This window comes from Oncorhynchus mykiss, chromosome 2 (genome assembly GCF_013265735.2).
Source record: "Oncorhynchus mykiss isolate Arlee chromosome 2, USDA_OmykA_1.1, whole genome shotgun sequence".
NCBI classification, from domain to species: Eukaryota; Metazoa; Chordata; class Actinopteri; order Salmoniformes; family Salmonidae; genus Oncorhynchus; species Oncorhynchus mykiss.
Window position 1 is genome coordinate 73,723,666 of NC_048566.1, and position 26,789 is coordinate 73,750,454.

The 26,789-nt window shown below is 40.8% G+C and overlaps 2 protein-coding genes across 2 annotated transcripts; one reads left to right on the forward strand and one right to left on the reverse strand.

The window, feature by feature from the left end:
• Positions 1–9,729: 9,729 nt before the first annotated feature.
• On the forward strand, positions 9,730–14,064 carry LOC110495913 (ankyrin repeat domain-containing protein 34C). Its single transcript, XM_021571436.2, has 2 exons — positions 9,730–9,948; positions 11,294–14,064. Exon 2 carries the CDS (start codon positions 11,356–11,358, stop codon positions 12,919–12,921), a length of 1,566 nt encoding a protein of 521 aa, XP_021427111.2. The 5' UTR covers positions 9,730–9,948; positions 11,294–11,355; the 3' UTR covers positions 12,922–14,064.
• Positions 14,065–15,516: 1,452 nt separating this feature from the next.
• si:ch211-107o10.3 (uncharacterized protein LOC407663 homolog) lies at positions 15,517–26,293 on the reverse strand. Its single transcript, XM_021571454.2, has 7 exons — positions 26,027–26,293; positions 24,260–24,400; positions 23,971–24,162; positions 17,915–18,076; positions 16,299–16,415; positions 15,902–16,106; positions 15,517–15,728 (listed from the first exon to the last, which is right to left on the reverse strand). Exons 1-7 carry the CDS (start codon positions 26,100–26,102, stop codon positions 15,632–15,634), a joined length of 990 nt encoding a protein of 329 aa, XP_021427129.2. The 5' UTR covers positions 26,103–26,293; the 3' UTR covers positions 15,517–15,631.
• Positions 26,294–26,789: the final 496 nt, after the last annotated feature.

Consider the following 26,789-nt stretch of genomic DNA (forward strand, 5'->3'; position numbering starts at 1 on the left):
AACAGCACCTCCCGATAGGTGGAATTTACTGTTAACAAGCAACCGATGTTAAACCTTCAGGCCTGCTGCTGAAGAGGGATATTGAAGAGAAACTGAAAATTCAACACAGAGGACATCAAAGCACCCACTCTGCAAAATGAGTAACAAACTCCTTATTAGATATTCACCGATCTCCTAGGATACAGCCGACACACACAATAACAATCCAGCTAAATTATTGCTTGTATAATGCTCTTGAATAATGCTCTTCTTACAAAATTATTGCTAGCCAGGAGCAGGGCAAGTGTTGGCCGGCGCTGTGAGAGGACACCGGCAGATGAAGGAAGAGTGGAACCATTTCTAGGCTTCCGGTGTGACAGTACAGCACAGCACATATCAATGTCAAAATACAATAGGGAAGATGACGTAAATGGCTCACACTTCAAGATACATCATCTAATAAATGGAAGCAGAAATCCCAATATTATCCTCTGTTTATATCCCAATAACATAAGCAGAGGATAACAGATTTGTAAATTATACAGGAAATGTTTACTAAAACCGGGGCTATGTAGAGCCAGGACCAAGCAGCAGAGTTCGTGCCAGTTTATTGCTGTCACAACCCACACATTCAGTTGATACAATCGCTGAGACACCAAATGCCATGAGAATGTCAGACTCACTTTTTAAAGAGACAACTGGCTCAGAGCCACAACCAACATCCATCTCTGCAACAGCACATAAAATATGGGATATCTCTACCTATTACAGGAAAATACATTCATAAATGCTGGCGAGGTCTAGAGAAAGACCAGTATTAGAGAGAATGCATTAAGAGAAACAAAATAGTAGGCTCTATTGATAAGTTTGATGTGATTTATTAGGATCTCCATTAGCCGACACCAATGGTGCAGCGAGTCTTACTGGGGTCCAACACATAACCAAAAATACATTACAGACAAAAAAAAAGACTGTAGTGTGTGTGTGTGTGTGTGTGTGTGCATCTATCAGTTCACATACATGTCAGTACATACACACAACAAGTAGGTCGCATGGGGGAAAGGAGTTGTGGTGTAAGGTGTTGCTTTATTTATTTTTTGAAACCAGGTTTGCTGTTCACTTGCTTGAATTTCTTCCTTGAATTTGTTCTGGAACTAGGGACTGTGAAAAGACCCCTGGTGGCATGTCTTGTGGGGTAAGTGTGTGAGTCAGTGCTGTGTGTAAGTTGACTATGTTGACTATTTCCAACACATTAATGTTTCTTAAAAACAAGACTCTCAACCAAGAGAGACTGGCATGCATAGTATTAATATTAGTTTTCTGATTACAATAAAGAGGAAGGCGTGCTGCTCTGTTCTGCGCCAGCTGCAGCTGAACTATTTCTTTCTTCGCAGCACTTGACCATACGACTGGACAATAATCAAGGTAAGATAAAACTAGAGACTGAAGGACTTGCTTTGTGGAGTGTGGTGTCAAAAAAAGCAGAATATCTCTTTATTACAGACAGACCTCTCCGAATCTTTACAACCATTGAATCTACAGTACCACTCAAAAGTTTGGACACACCTACTCATTCAAGGGTTTTTCTGTATTTTTACTATTTTCAACATTGTAGAAAAATAGTAAAGACATCAAAACTATGAAATAACACATATGGAATCATTTAGTAACCAAAAAGTGTTAAACAAATCTAAATATATTTTAATTTTGAGATTCAAATAGCCACCCTTTGCCTTGATGACAGCTTTGCACACTCTTGGCATTCTCTCAACCAGCTTCATCAGGAATGCTTTTCCAACAGTCTTGAAGGAGTTCCCACATATGCTGAGCACTTGTTGGCTGCTTTTCCTTCACTCTGTGGTCCAATTCCTCCCAAACCATCATCTCAATTGGGTTGAGGTCAGGTGATTGTGGAGGCCAGGTCATTTGAAGCAGCACTCCATCTTGGTCAAATAGCCCTTACACAGCCTGGAGGTGTATTGGGTCATTGTCCTGTTGAAAAACAAAATGATAGTCCCACTAAGCGCAAACCAGATGGCATTTCGCTGCAGAATGCTGTGGTAGACATGCTGGTTAAGTGTGCCTTGAAATCTAAATAAATAACAGCTAGTGTCACCAGCAAAGCACCCCCACACCATCACACCTCCTCCTCCATGTTTGGGAACCACACATGCGGAGATCATCCATTCACCTACTCTGTGTCTCACAAAGACACAGCGGTTGGAACCAAAAATCTAAAATTTGGACTCATCAGACCAAAGGACAGATCTCCACCGGTCTAATGTCCATTGCTCCTATTTCTTGGCCAAAGCAAGTCTCTTCTTCATATTGGTGTTTTTTGGTAGTGGTTTCTTTGCAGCAATTTGACCATGAAGGCCTGATTCACACTGTCTCCTCTGAACAGTTGATGTTGAGATGTGTCTGTTACTTGAACTCCATGAAGCATTTATTTGGGCTGCAATTTCTGAGGCTGGTAACTCTAATGAACTCTGGGTCTTCCTTTCCTGTGGTGATCCTCATGAGAGACAGTTTCATCATAGCACTTACTGGTTTTTGGACTGCACTATAAGAAACTCTCAAAGTTCTTGAAATGTTCTACATTGACTGACCTTCATGTCTTAAAGTAATTATGGACTGTCGTTTCTCTTTGCTTATTTGAGCTGTTCTTGCCATAATATGGACTAAGTCTTTTACCATATAGGGCTGTCTTCTGTATACCAACCCTACCTTTTCACAACACAACTGATTGACTCAAATGCATTAATTAAGAAGGAAAGAAATTCCACAAATGAACTTTTAACAAGGCACACCTGTTAATTGAAACGCATTCCAGATGACTATTTCGTGAAGCTGGTTGAGAGAATGCCAAGAGTGTGAAACGCTGTCATCAAGGCGAAAGGGGGTAAAATAAACCTGTCTCACGTCAGTCTAATCGGAGCTCACATTCCCTATTAGTGGGTGAACAATCCAACGCTTGGTGAATTCTTCCACCTTGAGAATCTCAAATATAAAATATATTTAGATTTTTATAACACTTTTTTTGGTTACTACATGATTCCATATGTGTTATGTCATAGTTTTGATGTCCTCACTATTATTCTACAATGTCAAAAATAGTACAAATACAGAAAAACCCTTGAATGAGTAAGTGTATCCAAACTTTTGACTGGTACTGTATATGTTTTTCCCATGAACTTTTACAATCTAAGGTAACCCGAGGTAATTTAGTCTCCTCAACATGTTCATTACAAGATTTTGCTGAGGTGTAGAACTCAGGGAATGATTTTTACCGAATACAATGCTCTTTGTTTTAGAGATGTTCAGGACCAATTTATTAGTGGCCACCCATTCCAAAATTGACTGCAACTCTTTAAGGATTTCAGTGACTTCATTAGCTGTGGTTGCTGATGCATATATGGCTGAATAATCACTATACATGGATACACATGCTTTGTTCAATGCCAGTGGCAGGTTAATGGTAAAAATAAAAAAGTAGAGGGCCCAGAGAGCTTCCCTGTGGTATGCCACACTTTACATGTTTTGATATTAGAGAAGCTTCCATCAAAGAAAACCCTGAGTTATATCATATAGATTGCCATATCATGGATTCAGGGCTGAGGTTGAAAAGCCATAACACTGAAGTTCTCAACAACAGGTTATGGTCAATAAGATCAAAGGCTGAACAAAAATCTAACAGTACAGCTACCATAATCTTCTTATTTTCAATTGTGTCAATGCAGTACATGTTGAGGGCCCTTCTTTGTAAGCATGCTGAAAGTATGTTGTTCATTTGTTTACAGAGAAATAGCATTGTATTTGGCCAAACACAGCTTTTTCCAACATTTTGCTAAGCGCTGGCAGCAAGCTGATAGGTCTGCTGTTATAACCTGTAAAGGCCGCTTTACCACTCTTGGGTAACGGAAAAACTTTCCTCTAGTCTCAGATTAAAGATATGACAGATAGGAGATGCAATAGAGTCAGCTACCGTCCTCAGTAGCTTTCTTTGCCAGGAGGTTTGTAATTATTGATCTTCAACAATATTTTTTTCTCTTCTACCACACTTACTTACCAAAATTCAAACTTACAATTATTTTCTTTCAGATTTTTTTAATGCTTGAATACGATGGCTCACTGTTCATTGTTGCCATTTCCTGCCTACGTTTGCCCACTTTGCCAATGAAGTAATGATTAAAATAATATTTTGTATGATCTCTTATACACTATTTAAGGCCCAGCTTTTGGAACTTTGGCTTTCCTGGATATAGCCACTATATTGTAATCACTGCATCCAATGGGTTACGGATACATTATTAGAAGAAAAGTCTACGGTATTAGTAAAAATGTGATCAATACATGTGGATGATCTTGTTCTTGTAAACAACCTGGCAGCTTGCCATATACTAAACTCAGCAAAATAAGAAACGCCCCTTTTACAGGACCCTGTCTTTCAAAGATAATTCGTAAAAATCCAAATAACTTCACAGATCTTCATTGTAAAGGGTTTAAACACTGTTTCCCATGCTTGTTCAATGACCATAAACAATTAATGAACATGCACCTGTGGGACGGTCATTAAGACACTAACAGCTTACAGGCAGTAGGCAATTAAGGTCACAGTTATGAAAACTTAGGACACTAAAGAGGCTTTTCTACTGACTCTGAAAAACACCAAAAGAAAGATGCCCATCTGCGTGAACGTGCCTTAGGCATGCTGCAAGGAGGCCTGAGGACTGCAGATGTGGCCAGGGCAATAAATTGCAATATCCGTACTGTGAGACGCCTAAGACAGCACTACAGGGAGACAGGACGGACAGCTGATCGTTTACGCAGTGGCAGACCATGTGTAACAACACCTGCACAGTATCGGTACATCCGAACATCACACCTGCGGGACAGATACAGGATGGCAAAATCAACTTCCTGAGTTACACCAGGAATGTACAATCCCTCCATCAGTGCTCAGACTGTCCGCAATAGGGTGAGAGAGGCTGGACTGAGGGCTTATAGGCCTGTTGTAAGGCAGTTCCTCACCAGACATCACCGGCAATGACGTCGCCTATGGGCACAAATCCACCGTCGCTGGACCAGACAGGACTGACAAAAAGTGCGGGAGCGGGATCGATTTGGAGGTGGAGGGTCCGTCATGGTCTTGGGCGGTGTGTCACAGCATCATTGAACTGAGCTTGTTGTCATTGAAGGCAATCTCAACGCTGTGTGTTACAGGGAAGACATCCTCCTCCCTCATGTGGTACCCTTCCTGCAGGCTCATCCTGACATGACCCTCCAGCATGACAATGCCACCAGCCGTACTGCTCGTCAATCCCATTGAGCACGTCTGGGACCTGTTGGATTGGAGGGTGAGGGTTAGGTCCATTCCCCCCCAGAAATGTCCGGGAACTTGCAGGTGCCTTGGTCGAAGAGTGGGGTAACATCTCACAGCAAGAACTGACAAATCTGGTGCAGTCCATGAGGAGGAGATGCACTGCAATAGTTAATGCAGCTGATGGCCACACCAGACACTGACTGTTACTTTTGTTACTGTTACTGAACCCCCCTTTATTCAGGGACAGACTGTTAGTCACATGTCTGTGGAACTTCTTCAGTTTAAGTCTCAGTTGTTGAATGTTGTTAAGTTAAGACAAATATTTACACGTTACGTTTGCTGAAAATAAACGCAGTTGACAGTGAGAGGACGTTTCTTTTTTTGCTGAGTTTATAATGAGTTGCATATAAACAGCTCCTTCTTCAAAAGACTGTTCTGTAAACCTTTCAGGCCCATAGGAGGCTGCTGAGGGGAGAACAGCACATAATAATGTCCAGAAAATAGCAAATGAAATGGCATCAAACACCTGGAAACCATGTGGTTGATATATTTGACACAATTACACTGATTCCGCTCCAGTCATTAGCATGAGCCCATTCTCCCCAATGAAGGAGCCACCAATCTCCTGTATCAAGCCCCCCTCTGTTTAGAGGCAGATCAGCACATTTACTTAAATAGAAAGATCTGTATCTATGTCAATAGATGGCATCTGAGCAGAATTACAATTTCAACGGTCTCACTCAGTTTCACGCATGTTGTTCTTGGTTTATTATGAAAAGGACCAAGCTAAACTAGTAGAGAGATCTAACCTGTACATTTTGACTTTGGGATAAGCCTCACTGTCTCCTAGCATTAGATGAGATTCCACTCCATAAGACTGAATCTTGAGGGACCCTCCATATCTCTTGGGATTTCATACTGCATGTTTTGTCTTGTCTAATTAAAACAAAATAAACTCTCAAATGTCTTCATTTTGAAAAATGCTGTTCCATTTATATCCAGCTTGAACTTTTCAAAGATATCATCCATTAATAGACCCCCTATTATTTTAGCCCACCGTGAAGCATCGCACAGTGTCAGAGACGAGAGAAAAAAAAGGTTATTTTTAGAAGGAGGTAGAGCAGCAGGTGCGGTGTAAGATATCTGAAAATGGAAACTGCTCCCATGGGGCACAGCGCTTATTCTCTCTGCTTTTATTATTTATTTCCCCTTTAATATTCTGCTGACGACAGCAGCGTTGGGGCAAAGATCATATGGAGACTGCTTATGTCCCTGTAGTTCCCATGTTAATGAACGTGCATCGACCGGTAAGCTTGGGGAATATGGCTTTGCTCTGTGTTCTGATCCCCACTCCATAATCTCCCTTCCTGGAGTGGCACCAGTGTGGATAGACTAGCCCAGGGGTTGGCGACCCCGTTCCTGGAGTGGCACCAGTGTGGATAGACTAGCCCAGGGGTTGGCGACCCCGTTCCTGGAGTGGCACCAGGTACTACATGATTTGTTCAAACTAGGCACCACACCTGACCAAATTAGCTAATTGATCAGTTCAGTGATTGCTTAAATTCAACGCACCTGGTCTTCGGCACTCCCGGACCAGGGTTGTCTACCCCTGGACTAGCCTCACAATGATACAGACTGTCTTATTTCAGCCACAGGAGGTTAGTGGCACCTTCATTCGGTAGAACGGACTTGCGGTAATGACTAGAGCGGAATCAGTTGAATGGAATCAAATACGTACATCAAACACATGGTTTCCATCCGTTTTCCCCTCAGCAGCCTCCTGAGATTTCAGCTTCTACCATCATGGCATGTCATATGCCTATTCTTAATCAAACTGAAGCATTCCGTGTAACTGCAATCCATCCAATAATTGTAAATATAACAACAATTTATAATTGAAATACAGTATGTTGCACAATATCATATCCCAGGCCACTTGCTCAAGTAAACTGAGATAACACCTTATCATTTCTTGTTGCTTGATAACACAGGGGTGCAATCCATTATATTTTACCAAATGTTTACTTCTCAGAGACCTACATCGAGACAATGCCCTTCCCTTGGATTACCTCTCTCTGTTTAAGTGGTGTATGTACCAAAAACTATGTGGAATGTTCCTTTACAGAAAAGCCAGACAGTCATAATGACTCTCTGTTAGTTCCTGGGATGAACACAAAACATGGAAGTAGGGGACTCCCTGCTGTTCCATAAACCACCTCTCCCTTGTGCCTTCCTGGTAAATAACAACATTTCACAGGAGTCTGCCAAACAATCACTAGTTGGGGGGGGGGGGGGGGGGGGGGGTGTCACTGGCGTCCTTGACTGTTGAAGTCCTGCAACAGCAGAGTAGTGTTTGGGTGGGTATTAAAGTGATTAGTCCATCTCCTTTGAGGGGAGCTGCTGGGGTCATACGGGCTAATGATCAATGGGCTTTGGGATTCTTTGTGCAAATGGAAAACATCATCAACAAATACATTTGGTTAAATGACTGAAGAGCCCTCCTGTTTCTTGGTGCAATGTTATTGTTCTGATTACCTGTTCCTTGCAAAGCTGAGATCTTCATCGCTCTCTGCTGTCTCATAGCAACCTAAAAATAGAAATGTCCCTATTTGGTGGTGTGGCTGTGATGGCTGGAACAAGTTTTGTCCTCTTTAATTGTGCTGTAAACATGTCCTGTTTTCAAGATCTTGCAATAGAATACATCCAAGAAATAACCAGTGCATTTGTTCTCGAGTTCAGGAGGGCAACCAATTGACAATTTTGATGTCTTGGGCATACGGGCACCCTCATATGATTAGGCTACACACTAAAACAAACAGTTCTACATAGTGCCAAATAAGGGTTCTTTGGCTTATAACCATAGAGGAACTCTTTTTAGGTGGTGCTATATTTTTTGTTTCAGCATGACAATGCCCCCGTGCACAAAGCGAGGTCCATACAGAAATGGTTTGTCGAGATCGATGTGGAAGAACTTGACTGGCCTGCACATAGCCCTTACCTCAACCCCATTGCATACCTTCGGGATGAATTGGAACGATGACTCTGGGCCTAATTGCCCAACTTCAGTCCCCGACCTCACGAATGCTCGTGGCTGAATGGAAGAGAGTCCCCACAGCAAAATTCCAACATCTCGTGGAAAAGTGGAGGCTGTTATAGCAGCAAAGGGGGGGGACCAACTCCATATGAATGCCCATGATTTTTGAAGGAGATTTTTGATGAGCAGGTGTCCACATACTCTTGTTATATAGTGTATATAGCACCAAAAAAGGGTTTCGCTATGGTTACAAACTTTTTGGGACTATATAGAACCCTTTATGGTGAATGGATCTATAAAGAACCTTTATCTCAAAAGGTTCTTTGAAGAATCATGCAGGGTTTTTAATTCTGGTTTAATAGCCATATTATTTTGTTAACATTCCATAGGTTTTATGATTGTGTTTATTAACAAGTTGAATCAGGTTTTCTACTTCTGGAATGGTTGGGGGTCCCTGAGGAGAGAATTGAGAACTACAGACTCAGTCAATAGTTCACAGTTGACACAAGGCCATTCGTGAGACTTACACAAGACACCATCACTGACCATAGTCATATAACAGATAACATAACATTTGAAAAACTGGAATAACACTCACTGCATGGTTGCACAAAAAATAACTGTGAACAAACCACACCCCCAAATATTTGAATGAGCCACTGCCCCTACATTTTAATTATCACTAAAAGAGGAGGGAACCCTTTGACTGCAAAGAACCATTGAAGTGATCAAAGGGACCTTTGGATCAGTATGGTTGCACATAGAACCAACACCCTTCCCAAAGAACCCTTGTGGAACCCTCATTTGTGTGTATACTGAACCCAACATCAGCACACGATTTCTACTTCTGTCCATTTGGAAAGGTATAGCTAAGACATGTTCTTGAAACCGTGTTTAAAATGCACTGTAGTTGTAAGTGTACAAAGACGTTTTCGGGGCACCTGAGAATATAAAGAAAAGTAGGACAGAGACAGGTGACCGCCACCTCTCTGGAGCAACATCTGTCATGTTAATGTGAATGATAATTTTAAACTGTAGGCTATAAACTTCCAGTGTACGAAAATATTAAATTATACTTTGATGACCTTTATATATACACTGAATCTTGATTCTTCCTTTCTCGTGGGAGTGGAATATAGCCTAAGTCATTAAAAAAAATGTAATTATAAACATGTTATGAAACTGTGAACATTCCATTTTATTGGAAGGTAGAACTGGTTTGTTTGTGTGCTGTAGACATGAAAAATGTGACAGGTTCTCACCAGAAGCAATCTTTATTTTTGTCGACTCTGACGTCAAGAAAATGCACGTTTCATTCACCAGGCAAAACAAAGTTATTTATACCTCCAGTAGCTTGAGGTTGTGATTCTTGCGCAGTGAAAGGAATGCCGCCTATTGGACTGATCTATTGCGTTTCCATAACAAAAGCGACCAACATGATGCGCTATGGTGCAAGAGCTCTTAACCTAAACTAGGACAGTATTTGAGAACCTCCGATTAAATTCAGGGACTATAACGAAGAACCATTTGGAAACTTTTATTTTCATTATGTTTCAGGGTAGGTAATGACAAAACATTGGGTGCACCTTTGAATATGACAAGCCTGGATCAGGTAAGATACATGGTTGAATGACAGTTAAACCTTCTTGATATTTTGTATAAAACCATGTGGATGAATGCAGATTTTTTTCTTGCTAAAAACATACATAATCAACATTAATATACCACTCATGTAATTTCATACTAACATTGTATAGACCACACTTTTTGAGAAGCCTACTATGATTCGATCATTTAAGATAGTTTAGCTAATGAGAATATGAAACGTTAGGAGCTTATAGCCAACACCTTAAATTTAAGTCTTTTTAGGCGACTTCTGTTGCTAATACTTTATCTTAATGACACACAGGGATCATAGTATATTACAAGTGTATAAAAAATAATGTAGCTTACATTGTGCAACAGATTATGAATTGTGTAGTTAAAACGTTTTCTACCAGACGCGCGTCTAACAAGTTATCCACAATGAGGACCATGGACAGCGACGCGCTATAGACTATTCCGCGCGAGGATGATGGTAATACTTATTCATTCGATCATGCACATTAGGTAGCCTACACTAAGACGCATCTTACTTGTCATCGAGTCTTGTAAGAAAAAATAGCAAAGTAGATGTTTTTGCTGTAGGCATACTCTTTTATGCTATGCACAGGATGTTAACGCTCATGGTGAGACTGTTTTCTTCTACAACCATATTATTATCTCCATATGTCATGTTCTATATTTTTGGTATTTTATTATCTAAAGCTCGAACTAATTAATTTATAGTCTTGGATCTGGGATTAATTGGTCAATTACAGAGCAACAACAAAAAAAGTTAAAATACTAGGCTGAGGTTGTCCATCTCCATCTAGCAAGCAATACATTCAAGATAAATGGCTTGATTTAAATACAGAACGTTTAGCCTTCATATAGCCTATAACGCACATTCTTCCATCTAACTTGTGTTTTACACAGGGAGATCGAAGCTTACAGAAGATACATGTGACAAGATTAGGCCCCTAGAAAAAGAAAAGGAAAGTCGCACACTCTAGGAGCTCAGATGCAATAATTGTATAACCAACGTTCCTGACAGCCAAGCCGTCTTCATCAGGGTATATATAAAGGTTAGGCTCCGATTTATAACGAAGTTATATTTTTTTCATTGCTACAATCAGTTTCATGTTTTGACAATAACGCTACCTAGATAGGTCTAAAGTTTCGTCCATAATTGACATACCTGTCCATGTCTTCAAATGTGATTTTTACTGAACACAGACTGCCTCCTGGTGGTAGTCTTGAGAGGCTTGGAAATGATCCATTGTGATGACTCCGTGTGTGATAATACTAGATGAATCATTGAGCAGACCTATAGATTGAACAAAATATAATGAAATAAATCAATACTTTGTTTGAAGGGCTGCAGGTTGTGACTGCCTTTCACCACTGAGGGAGGGCGCTATCTGTGGTTGTCTTGGAGATGATGGCAGACATACTGGAGCTGCGGACAGACGGGAATTCGCTTCTGAAAGCGGTATGGCTCCGACGCCTGCGGCTCACCAGGCTCCTGCTTGAGGGGGGTGCCTATATTAATGAGAGCAACGAGCGAGGAGAGACACCGCTCATGGTGGCCTGCATGTCCAAACACAGCGACCCGCAGAGTGTCAGCAAGGCAAAGCTGGTCAAGTATCTGCTGGATAATAAGGCTGACCCTAACATCCAGGACAAAGCAGGCCGGACAGCCCTGATGCACGCCTGTAGCCAGAGGGCGGGGCATGAGGTGGTGTCCCACCTGTTGACCAATGGGGCTGACCCAAGTCTTGAAGACAGGAGCGGGGCTTCTGCTTTGGTCTATGCAGTCAATGTCGATGATAAGGAGACCCTAAAGGTTCTCCTAGATGCATGTAAGGCCAAGGGCAAAGAAGTAATCATTATCACCACAGACAAGTCACCCTCTGGCACCAAAACCACCAAGCAGTACCTTAATGTCCCCCCTTCCCCAGAGCTAGAGGATAGGTGCTCCCCTGCATTCTGCACCACTCCCTCTGACATTGAGCTCAACACCTCCCCCTCACCTAACTCAGCCGAGCAGCACAACACTATCTTCAGTTTCCAGACAAAGTTGAAAACATCATCCAGCACAGCAGCAAAGCTTCCCAATGGGCCAACCTCTCCCACACGGCGACCAGCCAACCCCAAGCGTGCTCGTTTACCCCAGCTGAAGCGTCTGCAGTCAGAGCCGTGGGGGCTGATCGCTCCCTCCGTCCTGGCTGCAGCTGCGGCCCACGAGGAGTGTAAGAGAGCCACCTCTGAGGAGGTCGTCACAGGCGTCAATGGACTTGCTCTGTCCAAGAGATCGACTATGTCTCGACAAAACAGTGTGGATGGCAAGGATGTGTTGTTCCCACAAATGTCATCCTCATTGTCTGTCCCTCTAACTTCCAAATCGGCCTATGAGAGGTCTCTGTGTCAGCACCAGCCCCTGGCCCGGCGTAGCACCGTCCCTGCAGACCAGGACAGTAGCAGCAACAGTGTGCCAGCTAGCTTGAGAGACCCGGTCTACAGGAGACGGCTGGGCACTGACCACTATGACTCAGACTCCCAGCTGTACTCAGACTCTGGCATGCTGGACTCTCCTAAGGTTCCTCTAGAGAGGAGGAAACTCAACACGTCTCCATTAGCCATGCTGACCAGCTCCAGGGAGTCCCTAGACAGCAATGCCAGCACGTCATCACCTAGCACAGCACGTCGCCGCGCACCAGGCCTCTTGGAGAGGCGAGGCTCGGGGACTCTGCTGCTGGACTACATTTCCCATACCCGGCCTGGCCATCTACCCCCACTGAACGTCAACCCCAACCCTCCTATCCCAGACATCGGAGCCAGCAGCAAGCCCTCATCCCCTCTTGCCTCAGGTTTCATATCAGTAGCTCCAGTAGCACCAAACTCACCAAAGAGAGGCCAGCTCAAGTCAAAAAAAAAACTTGTAAGGAGGCACTCTATGCAAGTGGAGCAAATGAAGCAGCTCTCTGCTTTTGAGGAGCTGTAGTGGACTCATTGTTTGTAGATGTAGCAATGTTAATATAAAATAAGGCTAACATTTCTAAAGGAAATTTTGTTGATTGGAATTTCAACTTTTCCTCTTAGAAAACCAGTGGAACATGGATATAACTTGCTTACCAGTATAAAGTTGTAAATGTTATGGATGCTCTTAGAATATTAGCACCACCTATTAAACGTTACAGGTTAGACACTAGCAACATCTAAAGCATGGCTCTCCTAACCGTGTTCCTGAAGAGCTACCCTCCTGTAGGATTTCGCTAAACTGATTCCGTGTATCAACTAGCTAATTATTAGAATCAGGTGCGCTAAATTAGAGTTAGAGCAAAAAGGACGGTAGCTCTCCAGGAACAGGGTTGGCTGAGAGATTTTTTTAAAAGTATTTGAAAATCATACAAATTATTTGATCATAAGTTTATGAAAAATAATCCTCGTCGGCACCTCAAATCCTTTAGATGTGCAATCCTAAGAACACATACAGTAGGAGGTACGTGTGTAGCCAACAAGTCATCTGGTTGTATAGAATGTTGTTATTAGTGCAACAGGCCTCTTGTTGTAGCTTTAGTATTAAATTGAGGTTGATTGTTTTGTAGCAAACTTGTACACAGTGCCTTCCAGACAAATTATCGGAAAAGAGGGTGGATCAAAAAGTAATTTATCGTTCATAATGCAACCACAAGATGTTTTGTTTTAGTGCCGTTGGTGTAAAGCCCAATATGAAAGGCTCAGAGTATAAACAAACCATGTATGACTTATATGCCTTAGCTAAATACAATTTAAGAGATTACGTAAATCAGCACTTTATTATGGTAGGTTTTAAATTACCCAAGAGAAAAATGTACGTTGTTTCTCTAAATGTTTTGTAGATATAGCACATGTATGTTCATGCATCAGTTCCATGACAAGACAACATAATGTGTATACTACAAACGTACGTAAATACAGGCTTAGTGAACCTTGTTCCCCTAGAATAGAATTTACACTTATGGCAAAGTAAAAGTTCATACAGCTTCCATGTAACTTAACTATGAGACATTCATTCTGTTTAAAAGGCTCACGTTAACATATTTCGATGCATAGTATTTTTGTATGTAGTTTGCTGTGTATTCTAAATAAATGTCTCTAAAGCAAATATTATTCAACAGTTTCTTACTGAATGCAATGAGGTTTGGATGCATTTCACAGTTCATCATCATCAGATGGTAATACAGCTGAAGTCGGTTTACATACACCTTAGCCAAATGCATTTAAACTCAGTTTTTCACAATTCCTGACATTTAATCCTAGTAAAAATTCCCTGTCAGTTAGGATCACCACTTTATTTTAAGAATGTGACATGTCAGAATAATAGTAGAGAGAAGGATTTATTTCAGCTTTAATCACATTCCCAGTGGGTCAGACGTTTACATACACTCAATTCGTATTTGGTAGCATTGCCTTTAAATTGTTTAACTTGGGTCAAACGTTTTGGGTAGCCTTCCACAAGCTTCCCACAATAAGTTGGGTGAATTTTGGCCCATTCCTCCTGACAGTGCTGGAGTAACTGAGTCAGGTTTGCAGGCCTCCTTGCTCGCACACGCTTTTTCAGTTCTGCCCACACATTTTCTATAGGATTGAGGTCAGGGCTTTGTGATGGCCACTCCAATACCTTGACTTTGTTGTCCTTAAGCCATTTTGCCACAACTTTGGAAGTATTCCTGGGGTCATTGTCCATTTGGAAGACCCATTTGCGACCAAGCTTTAACTTTAACACTGATGTGTTGGGTCATTGTCCTGTTGAAAAACAAATGACAGTCCCACTAAGCCAAAACCAGATGTGATGGAGTATCGCCTGAATGCTATTCTGAACAGTTGTGTCTGTTACTTGAACTCTGAAGCATTTATTTGGGCTGTATTCTCAGGTGCAGTTAACTCTAATGAACTTCAGGTTATGTCGATATAGGACTCGTTTTACTGTGGATATAGATACTTTTGTACCCGTTTCCTCCAGCATCTTCACAAGGTCCTTTGCTGTTGTTCTGGGATTGATTTGCACTTTTATCACCAAAGTAAATTAATCTCTAGAAGACAGAACGCGTCTCCTTCTTGTGCGGTATGACGGCTGCATATGGTGCCATGGTGTTTATACTTGCATACTATTGTTTGTACAGATGAACGTGGTACCTTCAGGAGTTTGGAAATTGCTCCCAAGGATGAACCAGACTTGTGGAGGTCTGCAATTTATTTTCTGAGGTCTTGGCTGATTTCTTTTGATTTTCCCATGATGTCAAGCAAAGTGGCACGGAGTTTGAAGGTAGGCCTTGAAATACATCCACAGGTACACCTCCAATTGACTCAAATTATGTCAATTAGCCTGTCAGAAGCTTCTAAAGCCATGACATAATTTTCTGGAATTTTTCAAGCTGTTTAAAGGCACAGTCAACTTAGTGTATGTAAACTTCTGACCCACTGAAATTGTGATACAGTGAATTATAAGTGAAATAATCTGTCTGTAAACAATTGTTGGAAAAATTACTTGTGTCATGCACAAAGTAGATGTCCTAACCGACTTGCCAAAACTATAGTTTGTTAACAAGACATTTGTGGAGTGGTTGAGAAATAGGTTTTAATGACTCCAACCTAAGTGTATGTAAACCTCTGACTTCAACTGTATGTCAACATTCTAAAGGCTAGGCCAGTCCTAGTGGTAACCAGGTCCATCATGCCAGACCAACCATGGAGGCACTCAGGTCCCACAGTTTCTTGGCAGCTGCATCATCCTGGCCCTGAGGGGCCACAGTTTTTGGGGCGCAGTCACTGTAGCCAGGACAGAAAAAAAGATTCCAAACACACACACAAAGTTAATGACACACATCGAACATATCCTAGTATTAATCTTATCTAGATCCATATTCTGTAAGCATGCAATGTAACACCCACTGTGAAAAGAAGTTAAGGTTAGACAAAAACAAGCTCTAATGGCATCTGACCTGTAGTAGAGTCCACTGACATCTGCCAGGCTTTCTTCTACGGCACAGTGGATGGTGGTCTGGGCTCCCTCTCTAGGGGACTTGAGCCAAAAACTAAGAGTCTTGTAGATGGCTCTTTTCCACAGGGGCATGGTGGGCCAGAAGTGCCGGCCAAGCTCAGTCCGGATGACTCCAGGATGGAGGCTGTAAGTAGTTACTCCAGTTCCTACAGTCACAGAGAAACACACACAAACACAGGTAATGTCATCTATCAGCCTAATTCAATGCAGTGAGTCTGCAGAGACTCCATTGAAGAGAGATGCAACACACCATGCACTTCGTGCCTTTGTTATGCCAAACAGTGTTACGAACATACTTCCAAATGCATGCTGTAAAATGAAAAGATGCTGTGAATCACCTTGTAGTCGTGTTGCCAGCTCCCGAGTAAAGAGCACATTAGCTAGCTTACTTTGCCGGTAGCTTTTCCATGGACTGTAATCTTTATCTAAGTTTATGTCATCAAAATAGATCTTGCCTGTTGAAAAAAAGTATAATTATTCAAAGTGGAACATAGCAAGTCACATATGGATATAATGTCAAAACATGGTCTAACACTAAGCAATGAAAGGTACAGTGCCTTCAGGAAGTATTCATACCACTTGACTTTTTCCTAATGTTGTTGTGTTACAGCCTGAATTTAAAATGGTTTACATTTAGATTTGTTGTCACTGGTCTACACAAAATACCCCATAATGTCAAAGTGGAAATATGTTTTTCAAAATTATTACAAATTAATTAAAAAGAAAAGGCTGAAATGAGTCAATAAGTATTCAACCCCTTTGTTATGGCAAGCCTAAATAAGTTCAGGAGTAAAACCAATACAACCCATTACTGAGTACTGAGTACCACTCTCTATATTTTCAAGCATAGTGGTGGCTGCATCATGTTATGGACATGATTGTAATAATTAAGGACTGGGGAGGTTTTCAGGATAAAAATGTAACGGAATGGTGCTAAGCACAGGCAAAATGCTAGAGGAAAACCTGGTTCAGTCTGTTTTCTACTAGACACTGGGAGATTAATTCACCTTGCAGCAGGACAATAACCTAACACACAAGGCCAAATCTACACTGGAGTTGCTTACCGAGAAGACAGTGAATGTTTCTGAGTGGCCAAGTTACAGTTTTTACTTAAATCTGCTTAAAAATCTATGGTAAGACGCACAATTGGCATAGCGTCGTCCGGGTTAGGGAGGGTTTGGCCGGTAGGGATATCCTTGTCTCATCGCGCACCACCGACTCCTGTGGCGGGCCGGGTGCAGTGCACGCTAACCAAGGTTGCCAGGTGCACGGTGTTTCCTCCGTGCGGCTGGCTTCCGGGTAGGATGCGCGCTGTGTTAAGAAGCAGTGCGGCTTGGTTGGGTTGTGTTTCGGAGGACGGATGACTTTCAACCTTCGTCTCTCCCGAGCCCGTATGTACGGGAGTTGTAGCGATGAGACAAGATAGTAGCTGATAACAATTGGATACCACGAAATTGGGGTGAAAAAGGGGGTAAAATTAAAAATAATAACAAATTTGACAGAGCTTGAAGAATTTTGAAAATAATAATGGGCAAATGTTTCACAATCCTGGAGTGAAAAGCTCTTAGTACCCAGAAAGACTCACAGCTGTAATCGTTGCCAAAGGTGCTTCTACAAGGTGCTTCTACTATTGACTCAGGGGTGTGAATACTTTTGTAAATGAGATATTTCTCTATTTCATTTTCAATACATTTGCTAAACTTAAAACATGTTTTCAATTTGTAATTTGGGGTATTGTGTGTCAATAGGTGAGAAATCTATTTAATCCATTTTGAATTCAGGCTGTAACACAACAAAATGTGGAATAAGTCAAGGGGTTTGAATATTTCTGAAGGTACATGTACATGAAAATAATTACAGGCTAAATCATGGATTTTGTTTGGGCAATCAATCATAAATCCTATAAATACTGAATAATTGTTTTATATGGTAAATGACCAACACAAAATGATACCTTTTTCATGAGCTAAACTGGAGACGTTGACAATACGGCTTGGAACTGATTTCTTAAGGAGATTCAAAAGGCAATTTGTCAATAAAAAGTGGCCTAAGTGGTTGGTGCCAAACTGCATCTCAAAGCCATCTTCAGTCTGCCATTTTGGACAGCTCATGATACCTATCAACAAACATAGAGAAGAAAAGTTAGTCTACTCCCTGAAATCTAGTTGATAACATAGGTTCAATCAGTAAGGCTGGTCTGAATGGATTGCTCCCTTAACTTAATTTAGTAAGCACAATATAATTCACATTGCTTCCTCTTCTATGGGCACAGAAGGAATTTATATCTAATGTTTACAATCTTCTCATCAACAGCACGGCATCATGACACTCCTCCTACTTTCCTATAAATAAGCCACGTGCAGAATGTCAGTCACGTATTACCCTATTGCCAATGAGCACAGCTGAATAGTGCAACTTTACCACGCTTGCTAAGGGACAGATTGTAATTTACTGGGGGAGGGGTGGTCCAAAATAGGGGAGGGTTGTTAAACTTGTATTTGTTGCTTTGGGGAGGGTTGCATGTTTTTTTTATTGTGCACATGGGAGGGCTGTGCGATTTTTCCTGTGGTTTACATCCACTAGTTGCAGGTTTTACTATATAATTTCTTCCATCCTAGACAAATTTCCTTATCATTTTATATGAATCAACCAGAACAAATAGGAATAGCTGATAGGTAGTGTAGAGGCCAGGTGCATCATTGCGCATGAATGAACAGTGAAGACATGACACACACAGATAAAATGGACAATACAATGATCCTACCTAGACTAGCCTAGCTGAATAATTGCATTATTATTTTCAAGTGAGTACAACATTCTAGACTACTCTAGGCTACAGGTGAAAATGTCCTTTGTAAATAAAATAACGGCGCAAAAGCCCTGGGATTTTAATGTTTCATTTGATTTGGATCAGTACTCTCAACAGTCAATAGAAAGACACAGAAAGGCACAGTAGTAGGCCAGTCTGGTAGGCCAGTCTACTTTTGATACTGAACACACTGTCTGTTTTTAATCATCATGCTCCCAAGTCATCCTATAATAATGTGAACACATACGCTACCGGCAGGCCCAGTTATTCAGGAAAGCTTAACACATGCTCTGCCTCCTCTCCAATCCGAGTGGCTATTCCTCACGCACCTAGAAGCTAACACGTTTAATGTATTACTTTTTGTTTGTGGCACAATGTTTTAATCTGATTAGGCTACTTCAAAAAATGATCCTGTAGGCATGGGCATCATCCAAAATATAATTCCAGCATCCTTGAAATTAACCAGGTTTCCACCCAACCTTTATATGGGAGTAAAGTAGCCTACATGTTTGATAAAACATTTCTCCACATCCTGGGAAAGCATGCAGTTTATTATGCTACAGATTAAATAAATGATGATGAATTTCACAGGGCGGCGTAAAAGTGCACAGTGATGAGGTCGATGCTCCTTCCAATAAATATCGAGGGTCTTATTCTGGTGACATGATGATCGATGCTTGCCATTTGACAAATAATAATAATAATCGCATACTATTGTCCAAAATAATCTCATCATGTAGTAAGCTATACCTGCACTGTATCTGTTGGCTAGAGCTCACGTGCCAATACCATAGTGGGCACATTCGCTATACCTGTACCTACGCAACATTTTTTGTGACAAAACCATCAGTATGTCCATAGTTGAAAATGGAAACCCATTTAACTTAAATGTTTTATTCGGCACATGGGAATTTAACCTCAGAAGGTATTTTTATGTGTGCTATGTATTTAGGCAGAATGTAATCTGCACAAGTGCATTTTATACTGGGTAAGCCTACAAGGTAGGGAGGGATGTGTTTTCTGTCGAGATTGACAGTCTATTTATTGTGGTGTTGAAAACGCAAAACATGTCGGTATTGTTTTGTTTATTGTTGTGTGGTGATTTGGCACAGAAACCTGTTGGTTGAAAATTCGTTGCATATACAGTACCATGAAAAGTTTGGACACGTACTCATTTAGCGTTTTTCTTTATTTTTACTATTTTCTACATTGTAGAATAATAGTGAAGACATCAAAACTATTAAATCAAATATTTGGAATCAGAATTTGGATAGGTATTGCTTTTCCCTCTCCTACTGTGAAAGACATTTGCGGTTGATATATTATCGATTATATATTTTAAAAACAACCTGAGGATTGATTATAAAAAAAATGTTTGACATGTTTCTGTGGACATTATGGAAACTATTTGGAATTTTCGTCTGCGCTGTCGTGACCGCTCTTTCCTGTGGATTTCTGAACATAACGCGACAAACAAACTGAGGTATTTTGGATATAAAAATCATCTTTATGGAACAAACGGAACATTTGTTGTGTAACTGGGAGTCTCGTGAGTGAAAACATCCAAAGATCAAAGGTAAACGATTACTTTGATTGCTTTTCTGATTTTCGTGACCAAGCTTCCTGATGCTTAGTGTACTTAAATTTACACAAACGCTTGGATTGCTTTTGCTGAAAAGCATAATTTCAAAATCTGAAACGACAGGAGGATTAACAAAAGGCTAAGCTGTGTTTTCCGAATTGCACTTGTGATTTCATGAATATACAGTGCCTTGCGAAAGTATTCGGCCCCTTTGAACTTTGCGACCTTTTGCCACATTTCAGGCTTCAAACAAAGATATAAAACTGTATTTTTTTGTGAAGAATCAACAACAAGTGGGACACAATCATGAAGTGGAACGACATTTACTGGATATTGCAAACTTTTTTAACAAATCAAAAACTGAAAAATTGGGCGTGCAAAATTATTCAGCCACTTTACTTTCAGTGCAGCAAACTCTCTTCAGAAGTTCAGTGAGGATCTCTGAATGATCCAATGTTGACCTAAATGACTAATGATGATAAATACAATCCACCTGTGTGTAATCAAGTCTCCGTATAAATGCACCTGCACTGTGATAGTCTCAGAGGTCCGTTAAAAGCGCAGAGAGCATCATGAAGAACAAGGAACACACCAGGCAGGTCCGAGATACTGTTATGAAGAAGTTTAAAGCCGGATTTGGATACAAAAAGATTTCCCAAGCTTTAAACATCCCAAGGAGCACTGTGCAAGCGATAATATTGAAATGGAAGGAGTATCAGACCACTGCAAATCTATCAAGACCTGGCCGTCCCTCTAAACTTTCAGCTCATACAAGGAGAAGAATGATCAGAGATGCAGCCAAGAGGCCCATGATCACTCTGGATGAACTGCAGAGATCTACAGCTGAGGTGGGAGACTCTGTCCATAGGACAACAATCAGTCGTATATTGCACAAATCTGGCCTTTATGGAAGAGTGGCAAGAAGAAAGCCATTTCTTAAAGATATCCATAAAAAGTGTTGTTTAAAGTTTGCCACAAGCCACCTGGGAGACACACCAAACATGTGGAAGAAGGTGCTCTGGTCAGATGAAACCAAAATTGAACTTTTGGCAACAATGCAAAACGTTATGTTTGGCGTAAAAGCAACACAGCTCATGACCCTGAACACACCATCCCCACTGTCAAACATGGTGGTGGCAGCATCATGGTTTGGGCCTGCTTTTCTTCAGCAGGGACAGGGAAGATGGTTAAAATTGATGGGAAGATGGATGGAGCCAAATACAGGACCATTCTGGAAGAAAACCTGATGGAGTCTGCAAAAGACCTGAGACTGGGATGGAGATTTGTCTTCCAACAAGACAATGATCCAAAACATAAAGCAAAATCTACAATGGAATGGTTCAAAAATAAACATATCCAGGTGTTAGAATGGCCAAGTCAAAGTCCAGACCTGAATCCAATCGAGAATCTGTGGAAAGAACTGAAAACTGCTGTTCACAAATGCTCTCCATCCAACCTCACTGAGCTCGAGCTGTTTTGCAAGGAGGAATAGGAAAAAATGTCAGTCTCTCGATGTGCAAAACTGATAGAGACATACCCCAAGCGACTTACAGCTGTAATCGCAGCAAAAGGTGGCGCTACAAAGTATTAACTTAAGGGGGCTGAATAATTTTGCACGCCCAATTTTTCAGTTTTTGATTTGTTAAAAAAGTTTGAAATATCCAATAAATGTACAGTTTTATATCTTTATGTTTGAAGCCTGAAATGTGGCAAAAGGTCGCGGGGGCCGAATACTTTCGCAAGGCACTGTAAATATTTGTAGTAATATTTATTGAATGTAGCACTATGCTATTCAGCGGTTGTTGATGACACTTATCCCGATATCGGGATTAAAGCCATAACAAGTTTTAAACAAATCAAAATAAATTTTATATTTGAGATTCTTCAAAGTAGCCACCCTTTGCCTTGACAGCTTTGCACGCATTCTCTCAACCAGCTTCATTAGGTAGTTGCCTGGAATGCATTTCAATTAACAGGTGTGCATTGTTAATTTGTGGATTATTTTTCTTTCTAAATACGTTTGAGCCAATCAGTTGTGTTGTGACAAGGTAGGGGGCGTATACAGAAGATAGCCCTATTTGTTAAAAGAACAAGTCCATATTATGGAACGAACAACTGAAATAACCAAAGATTACTTTAAGACATGAAGGTCAATCTGGAAAATGTAAAGAACTTTGGGAAAGTTTCTTCAAGTGCAGTTGCATATCCATCGAGCACTATGAAGAAACTGGCTCTCATGAGGACCACCACAGGAAAGGAAGACCCAGAGTTACTTCTGCTGCAGAGGATAAGTTCATTAGAGTTAACTGCACCTCAAATTGCAGCCCAAATAAATGCTTCACAGAGTTCAAGTATCGCACACATCTCAACATCAACTGTTCAGAGGAGACTGCGTAAATCAGGCCTTCATGGTCGAATTACTGCAAATAAACCACTACTAATGGACACCAATAAGAAGAAGAGACTTGCTTGGGCCAAGAAACACAAGCAATGAACATTAGACTGGTGGAAATCTGTCCTTTGGTCTGATGAGTCCAAATTTGAGATTTTTGGTTCCAACCGGCGTGACTTTGTGAGACGCAGAGTAGGTGAACGGATTATATGCGCATGTGTGGGTCCCACCGTGAAGCATGGAGGAGGAGGTGTGAAGGTGCTTTGCTGGGGACTAGGGTTGCACATTCTGGGGAATATTCAGAGGTGGAAACGTTCAGTGGGAATGAACAGGAATATATGGGAATTAACAAGAATATGTGGGAATTAATGGAAATATATCCAAATTAATATTCATACCATTTAAATGTAGATGTTTTTTGCATTGGATATACAGTGGGGCAAAACAGTATTTAGTCAGCCACCAATTGTGCAAGTTCTCCCACTTAAAAACTTACCTATTGCAGATTCAGTCTTCCCAGCCTGGTGCAGGTCTACAATTTTATTTCTGGTGTCCTTTGACAGCTCTTTGGCCTTGGCCATAGTGGAGTTTGGAGTGTGACTGTTTGAGGTTGTGGACAGGTGTCTTTTATACTGATAAGTTCAAACAGGTGCCATTAATACAGTTAATGAGTGGAGGACAGAGGAGCCTCTTAAAGAAGAAGTTACAGGTCTGTGAGAGCAAGAAATCTTGCTTGTTTGTAGGTGACCAAATACTTATTTTCCACCATAATTTGCAAATAAATTAATTAAAAATCCTACAATGTGATTTTCTGGATTTTTTTTCCTAATTTTGTCTGTCATAGTTGAAGTGTACCTATGATGGAAATGACAGGCCTCTCATCTTTTTAAGTGAGAGAACTTGCACAATTGGTGGCTGACTAAATACTTTTTTGCCCCACTGTATGTACCATATCATATGTAGAGAGAAACATGAACCTTTTACCTTATCATAAGTAGACATAATTGGAAATTATGAAATCCTTCCAACAGAAATAATCGTTAGCTCGACCATCCCGCAGGGGACCCACCGATCTTGTAGAGGTTTAAGCAACTATTCTGCACCATTCCCAGAAAGTTGTGGGAAGGTTGTATGCAAAATAACTATAGGACAACCACGCTCTCACCAAGCTATAATAAACATATGGTGCTCATAACGTTATGTGCTAGCTGAAAAGTGTCCCTCTACCTGCATTATTAATAAGGATGTCCAGTCTCTCTTCACTTTCCAGGATCTCTTTGGCTAGTTGTCGCACTGACTGTAGGGATGCCAAGTCCAACTTTTTGACAATCACATTCCCATTGCCACTCCTCCTCCTGATGCCCTCTGCAGCTTGATTGGCTCTTGTCATGTCCCTGCAGGCCAGAATAACCCTCGCCCCTGAGGCCAAACACAGAACAGACATTACACTGTGAGCTCATCAAATCAACTGCCCAACTACAATGAACAGAGAAGAAGTTGAATACTTGTTGCTCACCCCTGCTAGCCATGTCAACTGCAGTCTCTTTCCCAATCCCAGTGTTGGCTCCGGTGATAAGGACAGTCTTCCCGTCCAGCCGGGCTTTGCTCGTACACACCCCTCCAGCCAGCCATTTACGCAGAGCAAAGAGCCCCACTCCTGTCACAATATTATGGTAACACCTTACATTGAGGTACACTTTATAATTTATTTGTAAATGATTTATAAGTATTTTAAAGTAGCTTTTCGATAGTTAAAGTAATACATTTTTATGATTAATCATCATTTAATAACTTTACAAGTAAATCCGATTAATTTGGTCAAACAATTATTCAAAGAAATAGGTAGCATATCAAATTTTAATCCAAGATTTTAAATTCATTTTTCATATGAAATTAAGCTTTAAAAGCTCAATCTGACATAATTGGTGATCTTGATGTTAGGTTTCAGAAGTCCCATTCTAAAGATGTAACATCCACCCTCTTAGCACACCTGGTGAACAAAATACATCCAGTATCTAGTCAGACGAAACGTTGACATCACAGGGCCAGAGGGAATATGATGTGATGACATCACAACACAATAACGCTAGACATAATTTCTAGGGGTAGAATTTTAAACCCAGTTTCATAGGACCTCTATGTTAAATCCTCTGATGTGATGACATCACAACAAGGCCAGACAGATTCTGATTTGATGACATCAGAATAAGGTGAGACAGAAATCTGATTTGATGACATCAGAATAGGGCCAGTCAGAATCTGATTTGATTACATTACAATAGTGCCAGACAGATTCTGACATTCTTATGTCTATGGAATCTGATGTGATAACATCAGAATAGGGCAAGACAGAATCCGAAATGATGACATCGCAATAGGGAAAGAGGGTGCACTACTGCCACCATGATTACGCAAACCTGCCTTCCTTCGTCATGCGCATCAGCGATTCATTGGACTCACCTGGACTCAATCTGGGTTTCTGTACAGCACTTTGAGATATCAGCTGATCTAAGAAGGGCTATATAAATACATTTGATCACCTGTTTATTACCTCCCCTATATGTGTCTGTTCTCCAGCTCCGTTCCCCACTTCTGCAGTAATTGTTAATTGTGTATTACACGATTCTGACGCTTTATCTGTCCTGTTTTCATGTCCGTTCCAATTAAATGTTGACTCCCCGTACCTGCTTCTCTTCTCCAGCGTCAGTCCTTCTATGTAAAGAGTGCCTTTGCATCCCTTTACATTTATACATTTTGGACCAATATTGCATTTTCAAAGTATGTTATATTCATCGTTTTAAAATGGTGAAACTATTCATTTATATATATTTTTATCCCCAAAAGAAAACTAATAGTCAATCATAGTGTAAAAGCAGGTTAACTGTTTTAACTCTTTTTGGCCATTTTCTGGTGTTTTGTTGTGGAAAACTGAGCAGTTCGAGCATAACCCTGTTGTTACCTATAGATCGACAGGCTACAAATGTTTTAATAATAACAAATGTTTTGTGAAACTTGCATTCAATTGCCTCTCCCTGTTGCACACAACAAGCTTCCATTTCCCCTGTCACAAGCTGATTTATGGCTTATTTAAAGATTAAATCGTCAATATATATATATAAACCTCTTGAGACAGGTAAAATACAAATAAATATTATGTTGAACATGTGCTTTTTGACAGAATGTTAAAATTAGGTGCAACGACTTTGCTACACTACTTACGTTGTTGTTACATTTCATAAAGGACCTGTGATAATTAAAACAATAATGTTTTTTTTATTTTTACCTGTGACTGTGATAAGAGCAATCCCCGTCTGATATTGTCCAAAAAAAGTATTTATTGCTTTACCGTAGTTCTGCATGTTATCAGTTCTTTAAGTGCTACTGACTGTAGAAGTAACCTCTCTTCAATATTGCTATTCAGCGAAAAGAACCAGGAGAAGCTCTAGTTAATTCAACTGATATATATCAATCTCATACATATCAACTTTGTCGAAATAAAACTGTTTATCAATGTGACGTAATGTGCAATCAGGAAGTACTGGAAGGTCAAAGAAACAACGTGTTACAGAACGGGGAATCGTATTGGTCTATCCATTGGACCAATCATATGCTGGGTTGCCCATTGTTTCATCTACAATATTCCTCCAGCAGAGGTCGCTCCACGTCCACTTACAATAAACAAAATAATTAATATTATTCCATCAGGTGAAGCTGATGGAACAAGCAGTGTCAAATTATTGTTCATAGGCCGACAATCAGTGCAGGAAGTTAATCAAACCCATAAACGTGATTGATCAAAACATAGACTGTATACAAAACACCACTGTGAAGATAACATCTTTCTTGGGCCACATTTAGGCAATGCCAATGTCAGTGATTGGGGACATTGACCTGTGTAGGGTGCTGTCTTTCGGATGGGACGTTAAACGGGTGTCCTGACTCTCTGTGGTCACTAAAGATCCCATGGCACTTATCGTAAGAGTCGGGGTGTTAACCCCGGTGTCCTGGCTAAATTCCCAATCTGGTCTTCATACTGTACCATCATG

What these genes read in the sequence shown, in the direction of transcription:
- LOC110495913 (XM_021571436.2), top strand. Translation starts at nt 11,356, where the DNA reads ATGATGGCAGACATACTGGAGCTGCGGACAGACGGGAATTCGCTTCTG.
- si:ch211-107o10.3 (XM_021571454.2), bottom strand. Translation starts at nt 26,102, where the DNA reads ATGCAGAACTACGGTAAAGCAATAAATACTTTTTTTGGACAATATCAG. An exon ending in CATCCTTATTAATAATGCAG is followed by an intron (nt 18,077 to 23,970) that starts GTAGAGGGACAC and finishes GTTTGTTGATAG; the next exon opens with GTATCATGAGCTGTCCAAAA. An exon ending in GTCAGTGGACTCTACTACAG is followed by an intron (nt 15,729 to 15,901) that starts GTCAGATGCCAT and finishes TCCTGGCTACAG; the next exon opens with TGACTGCGCCCCAAAAACTG.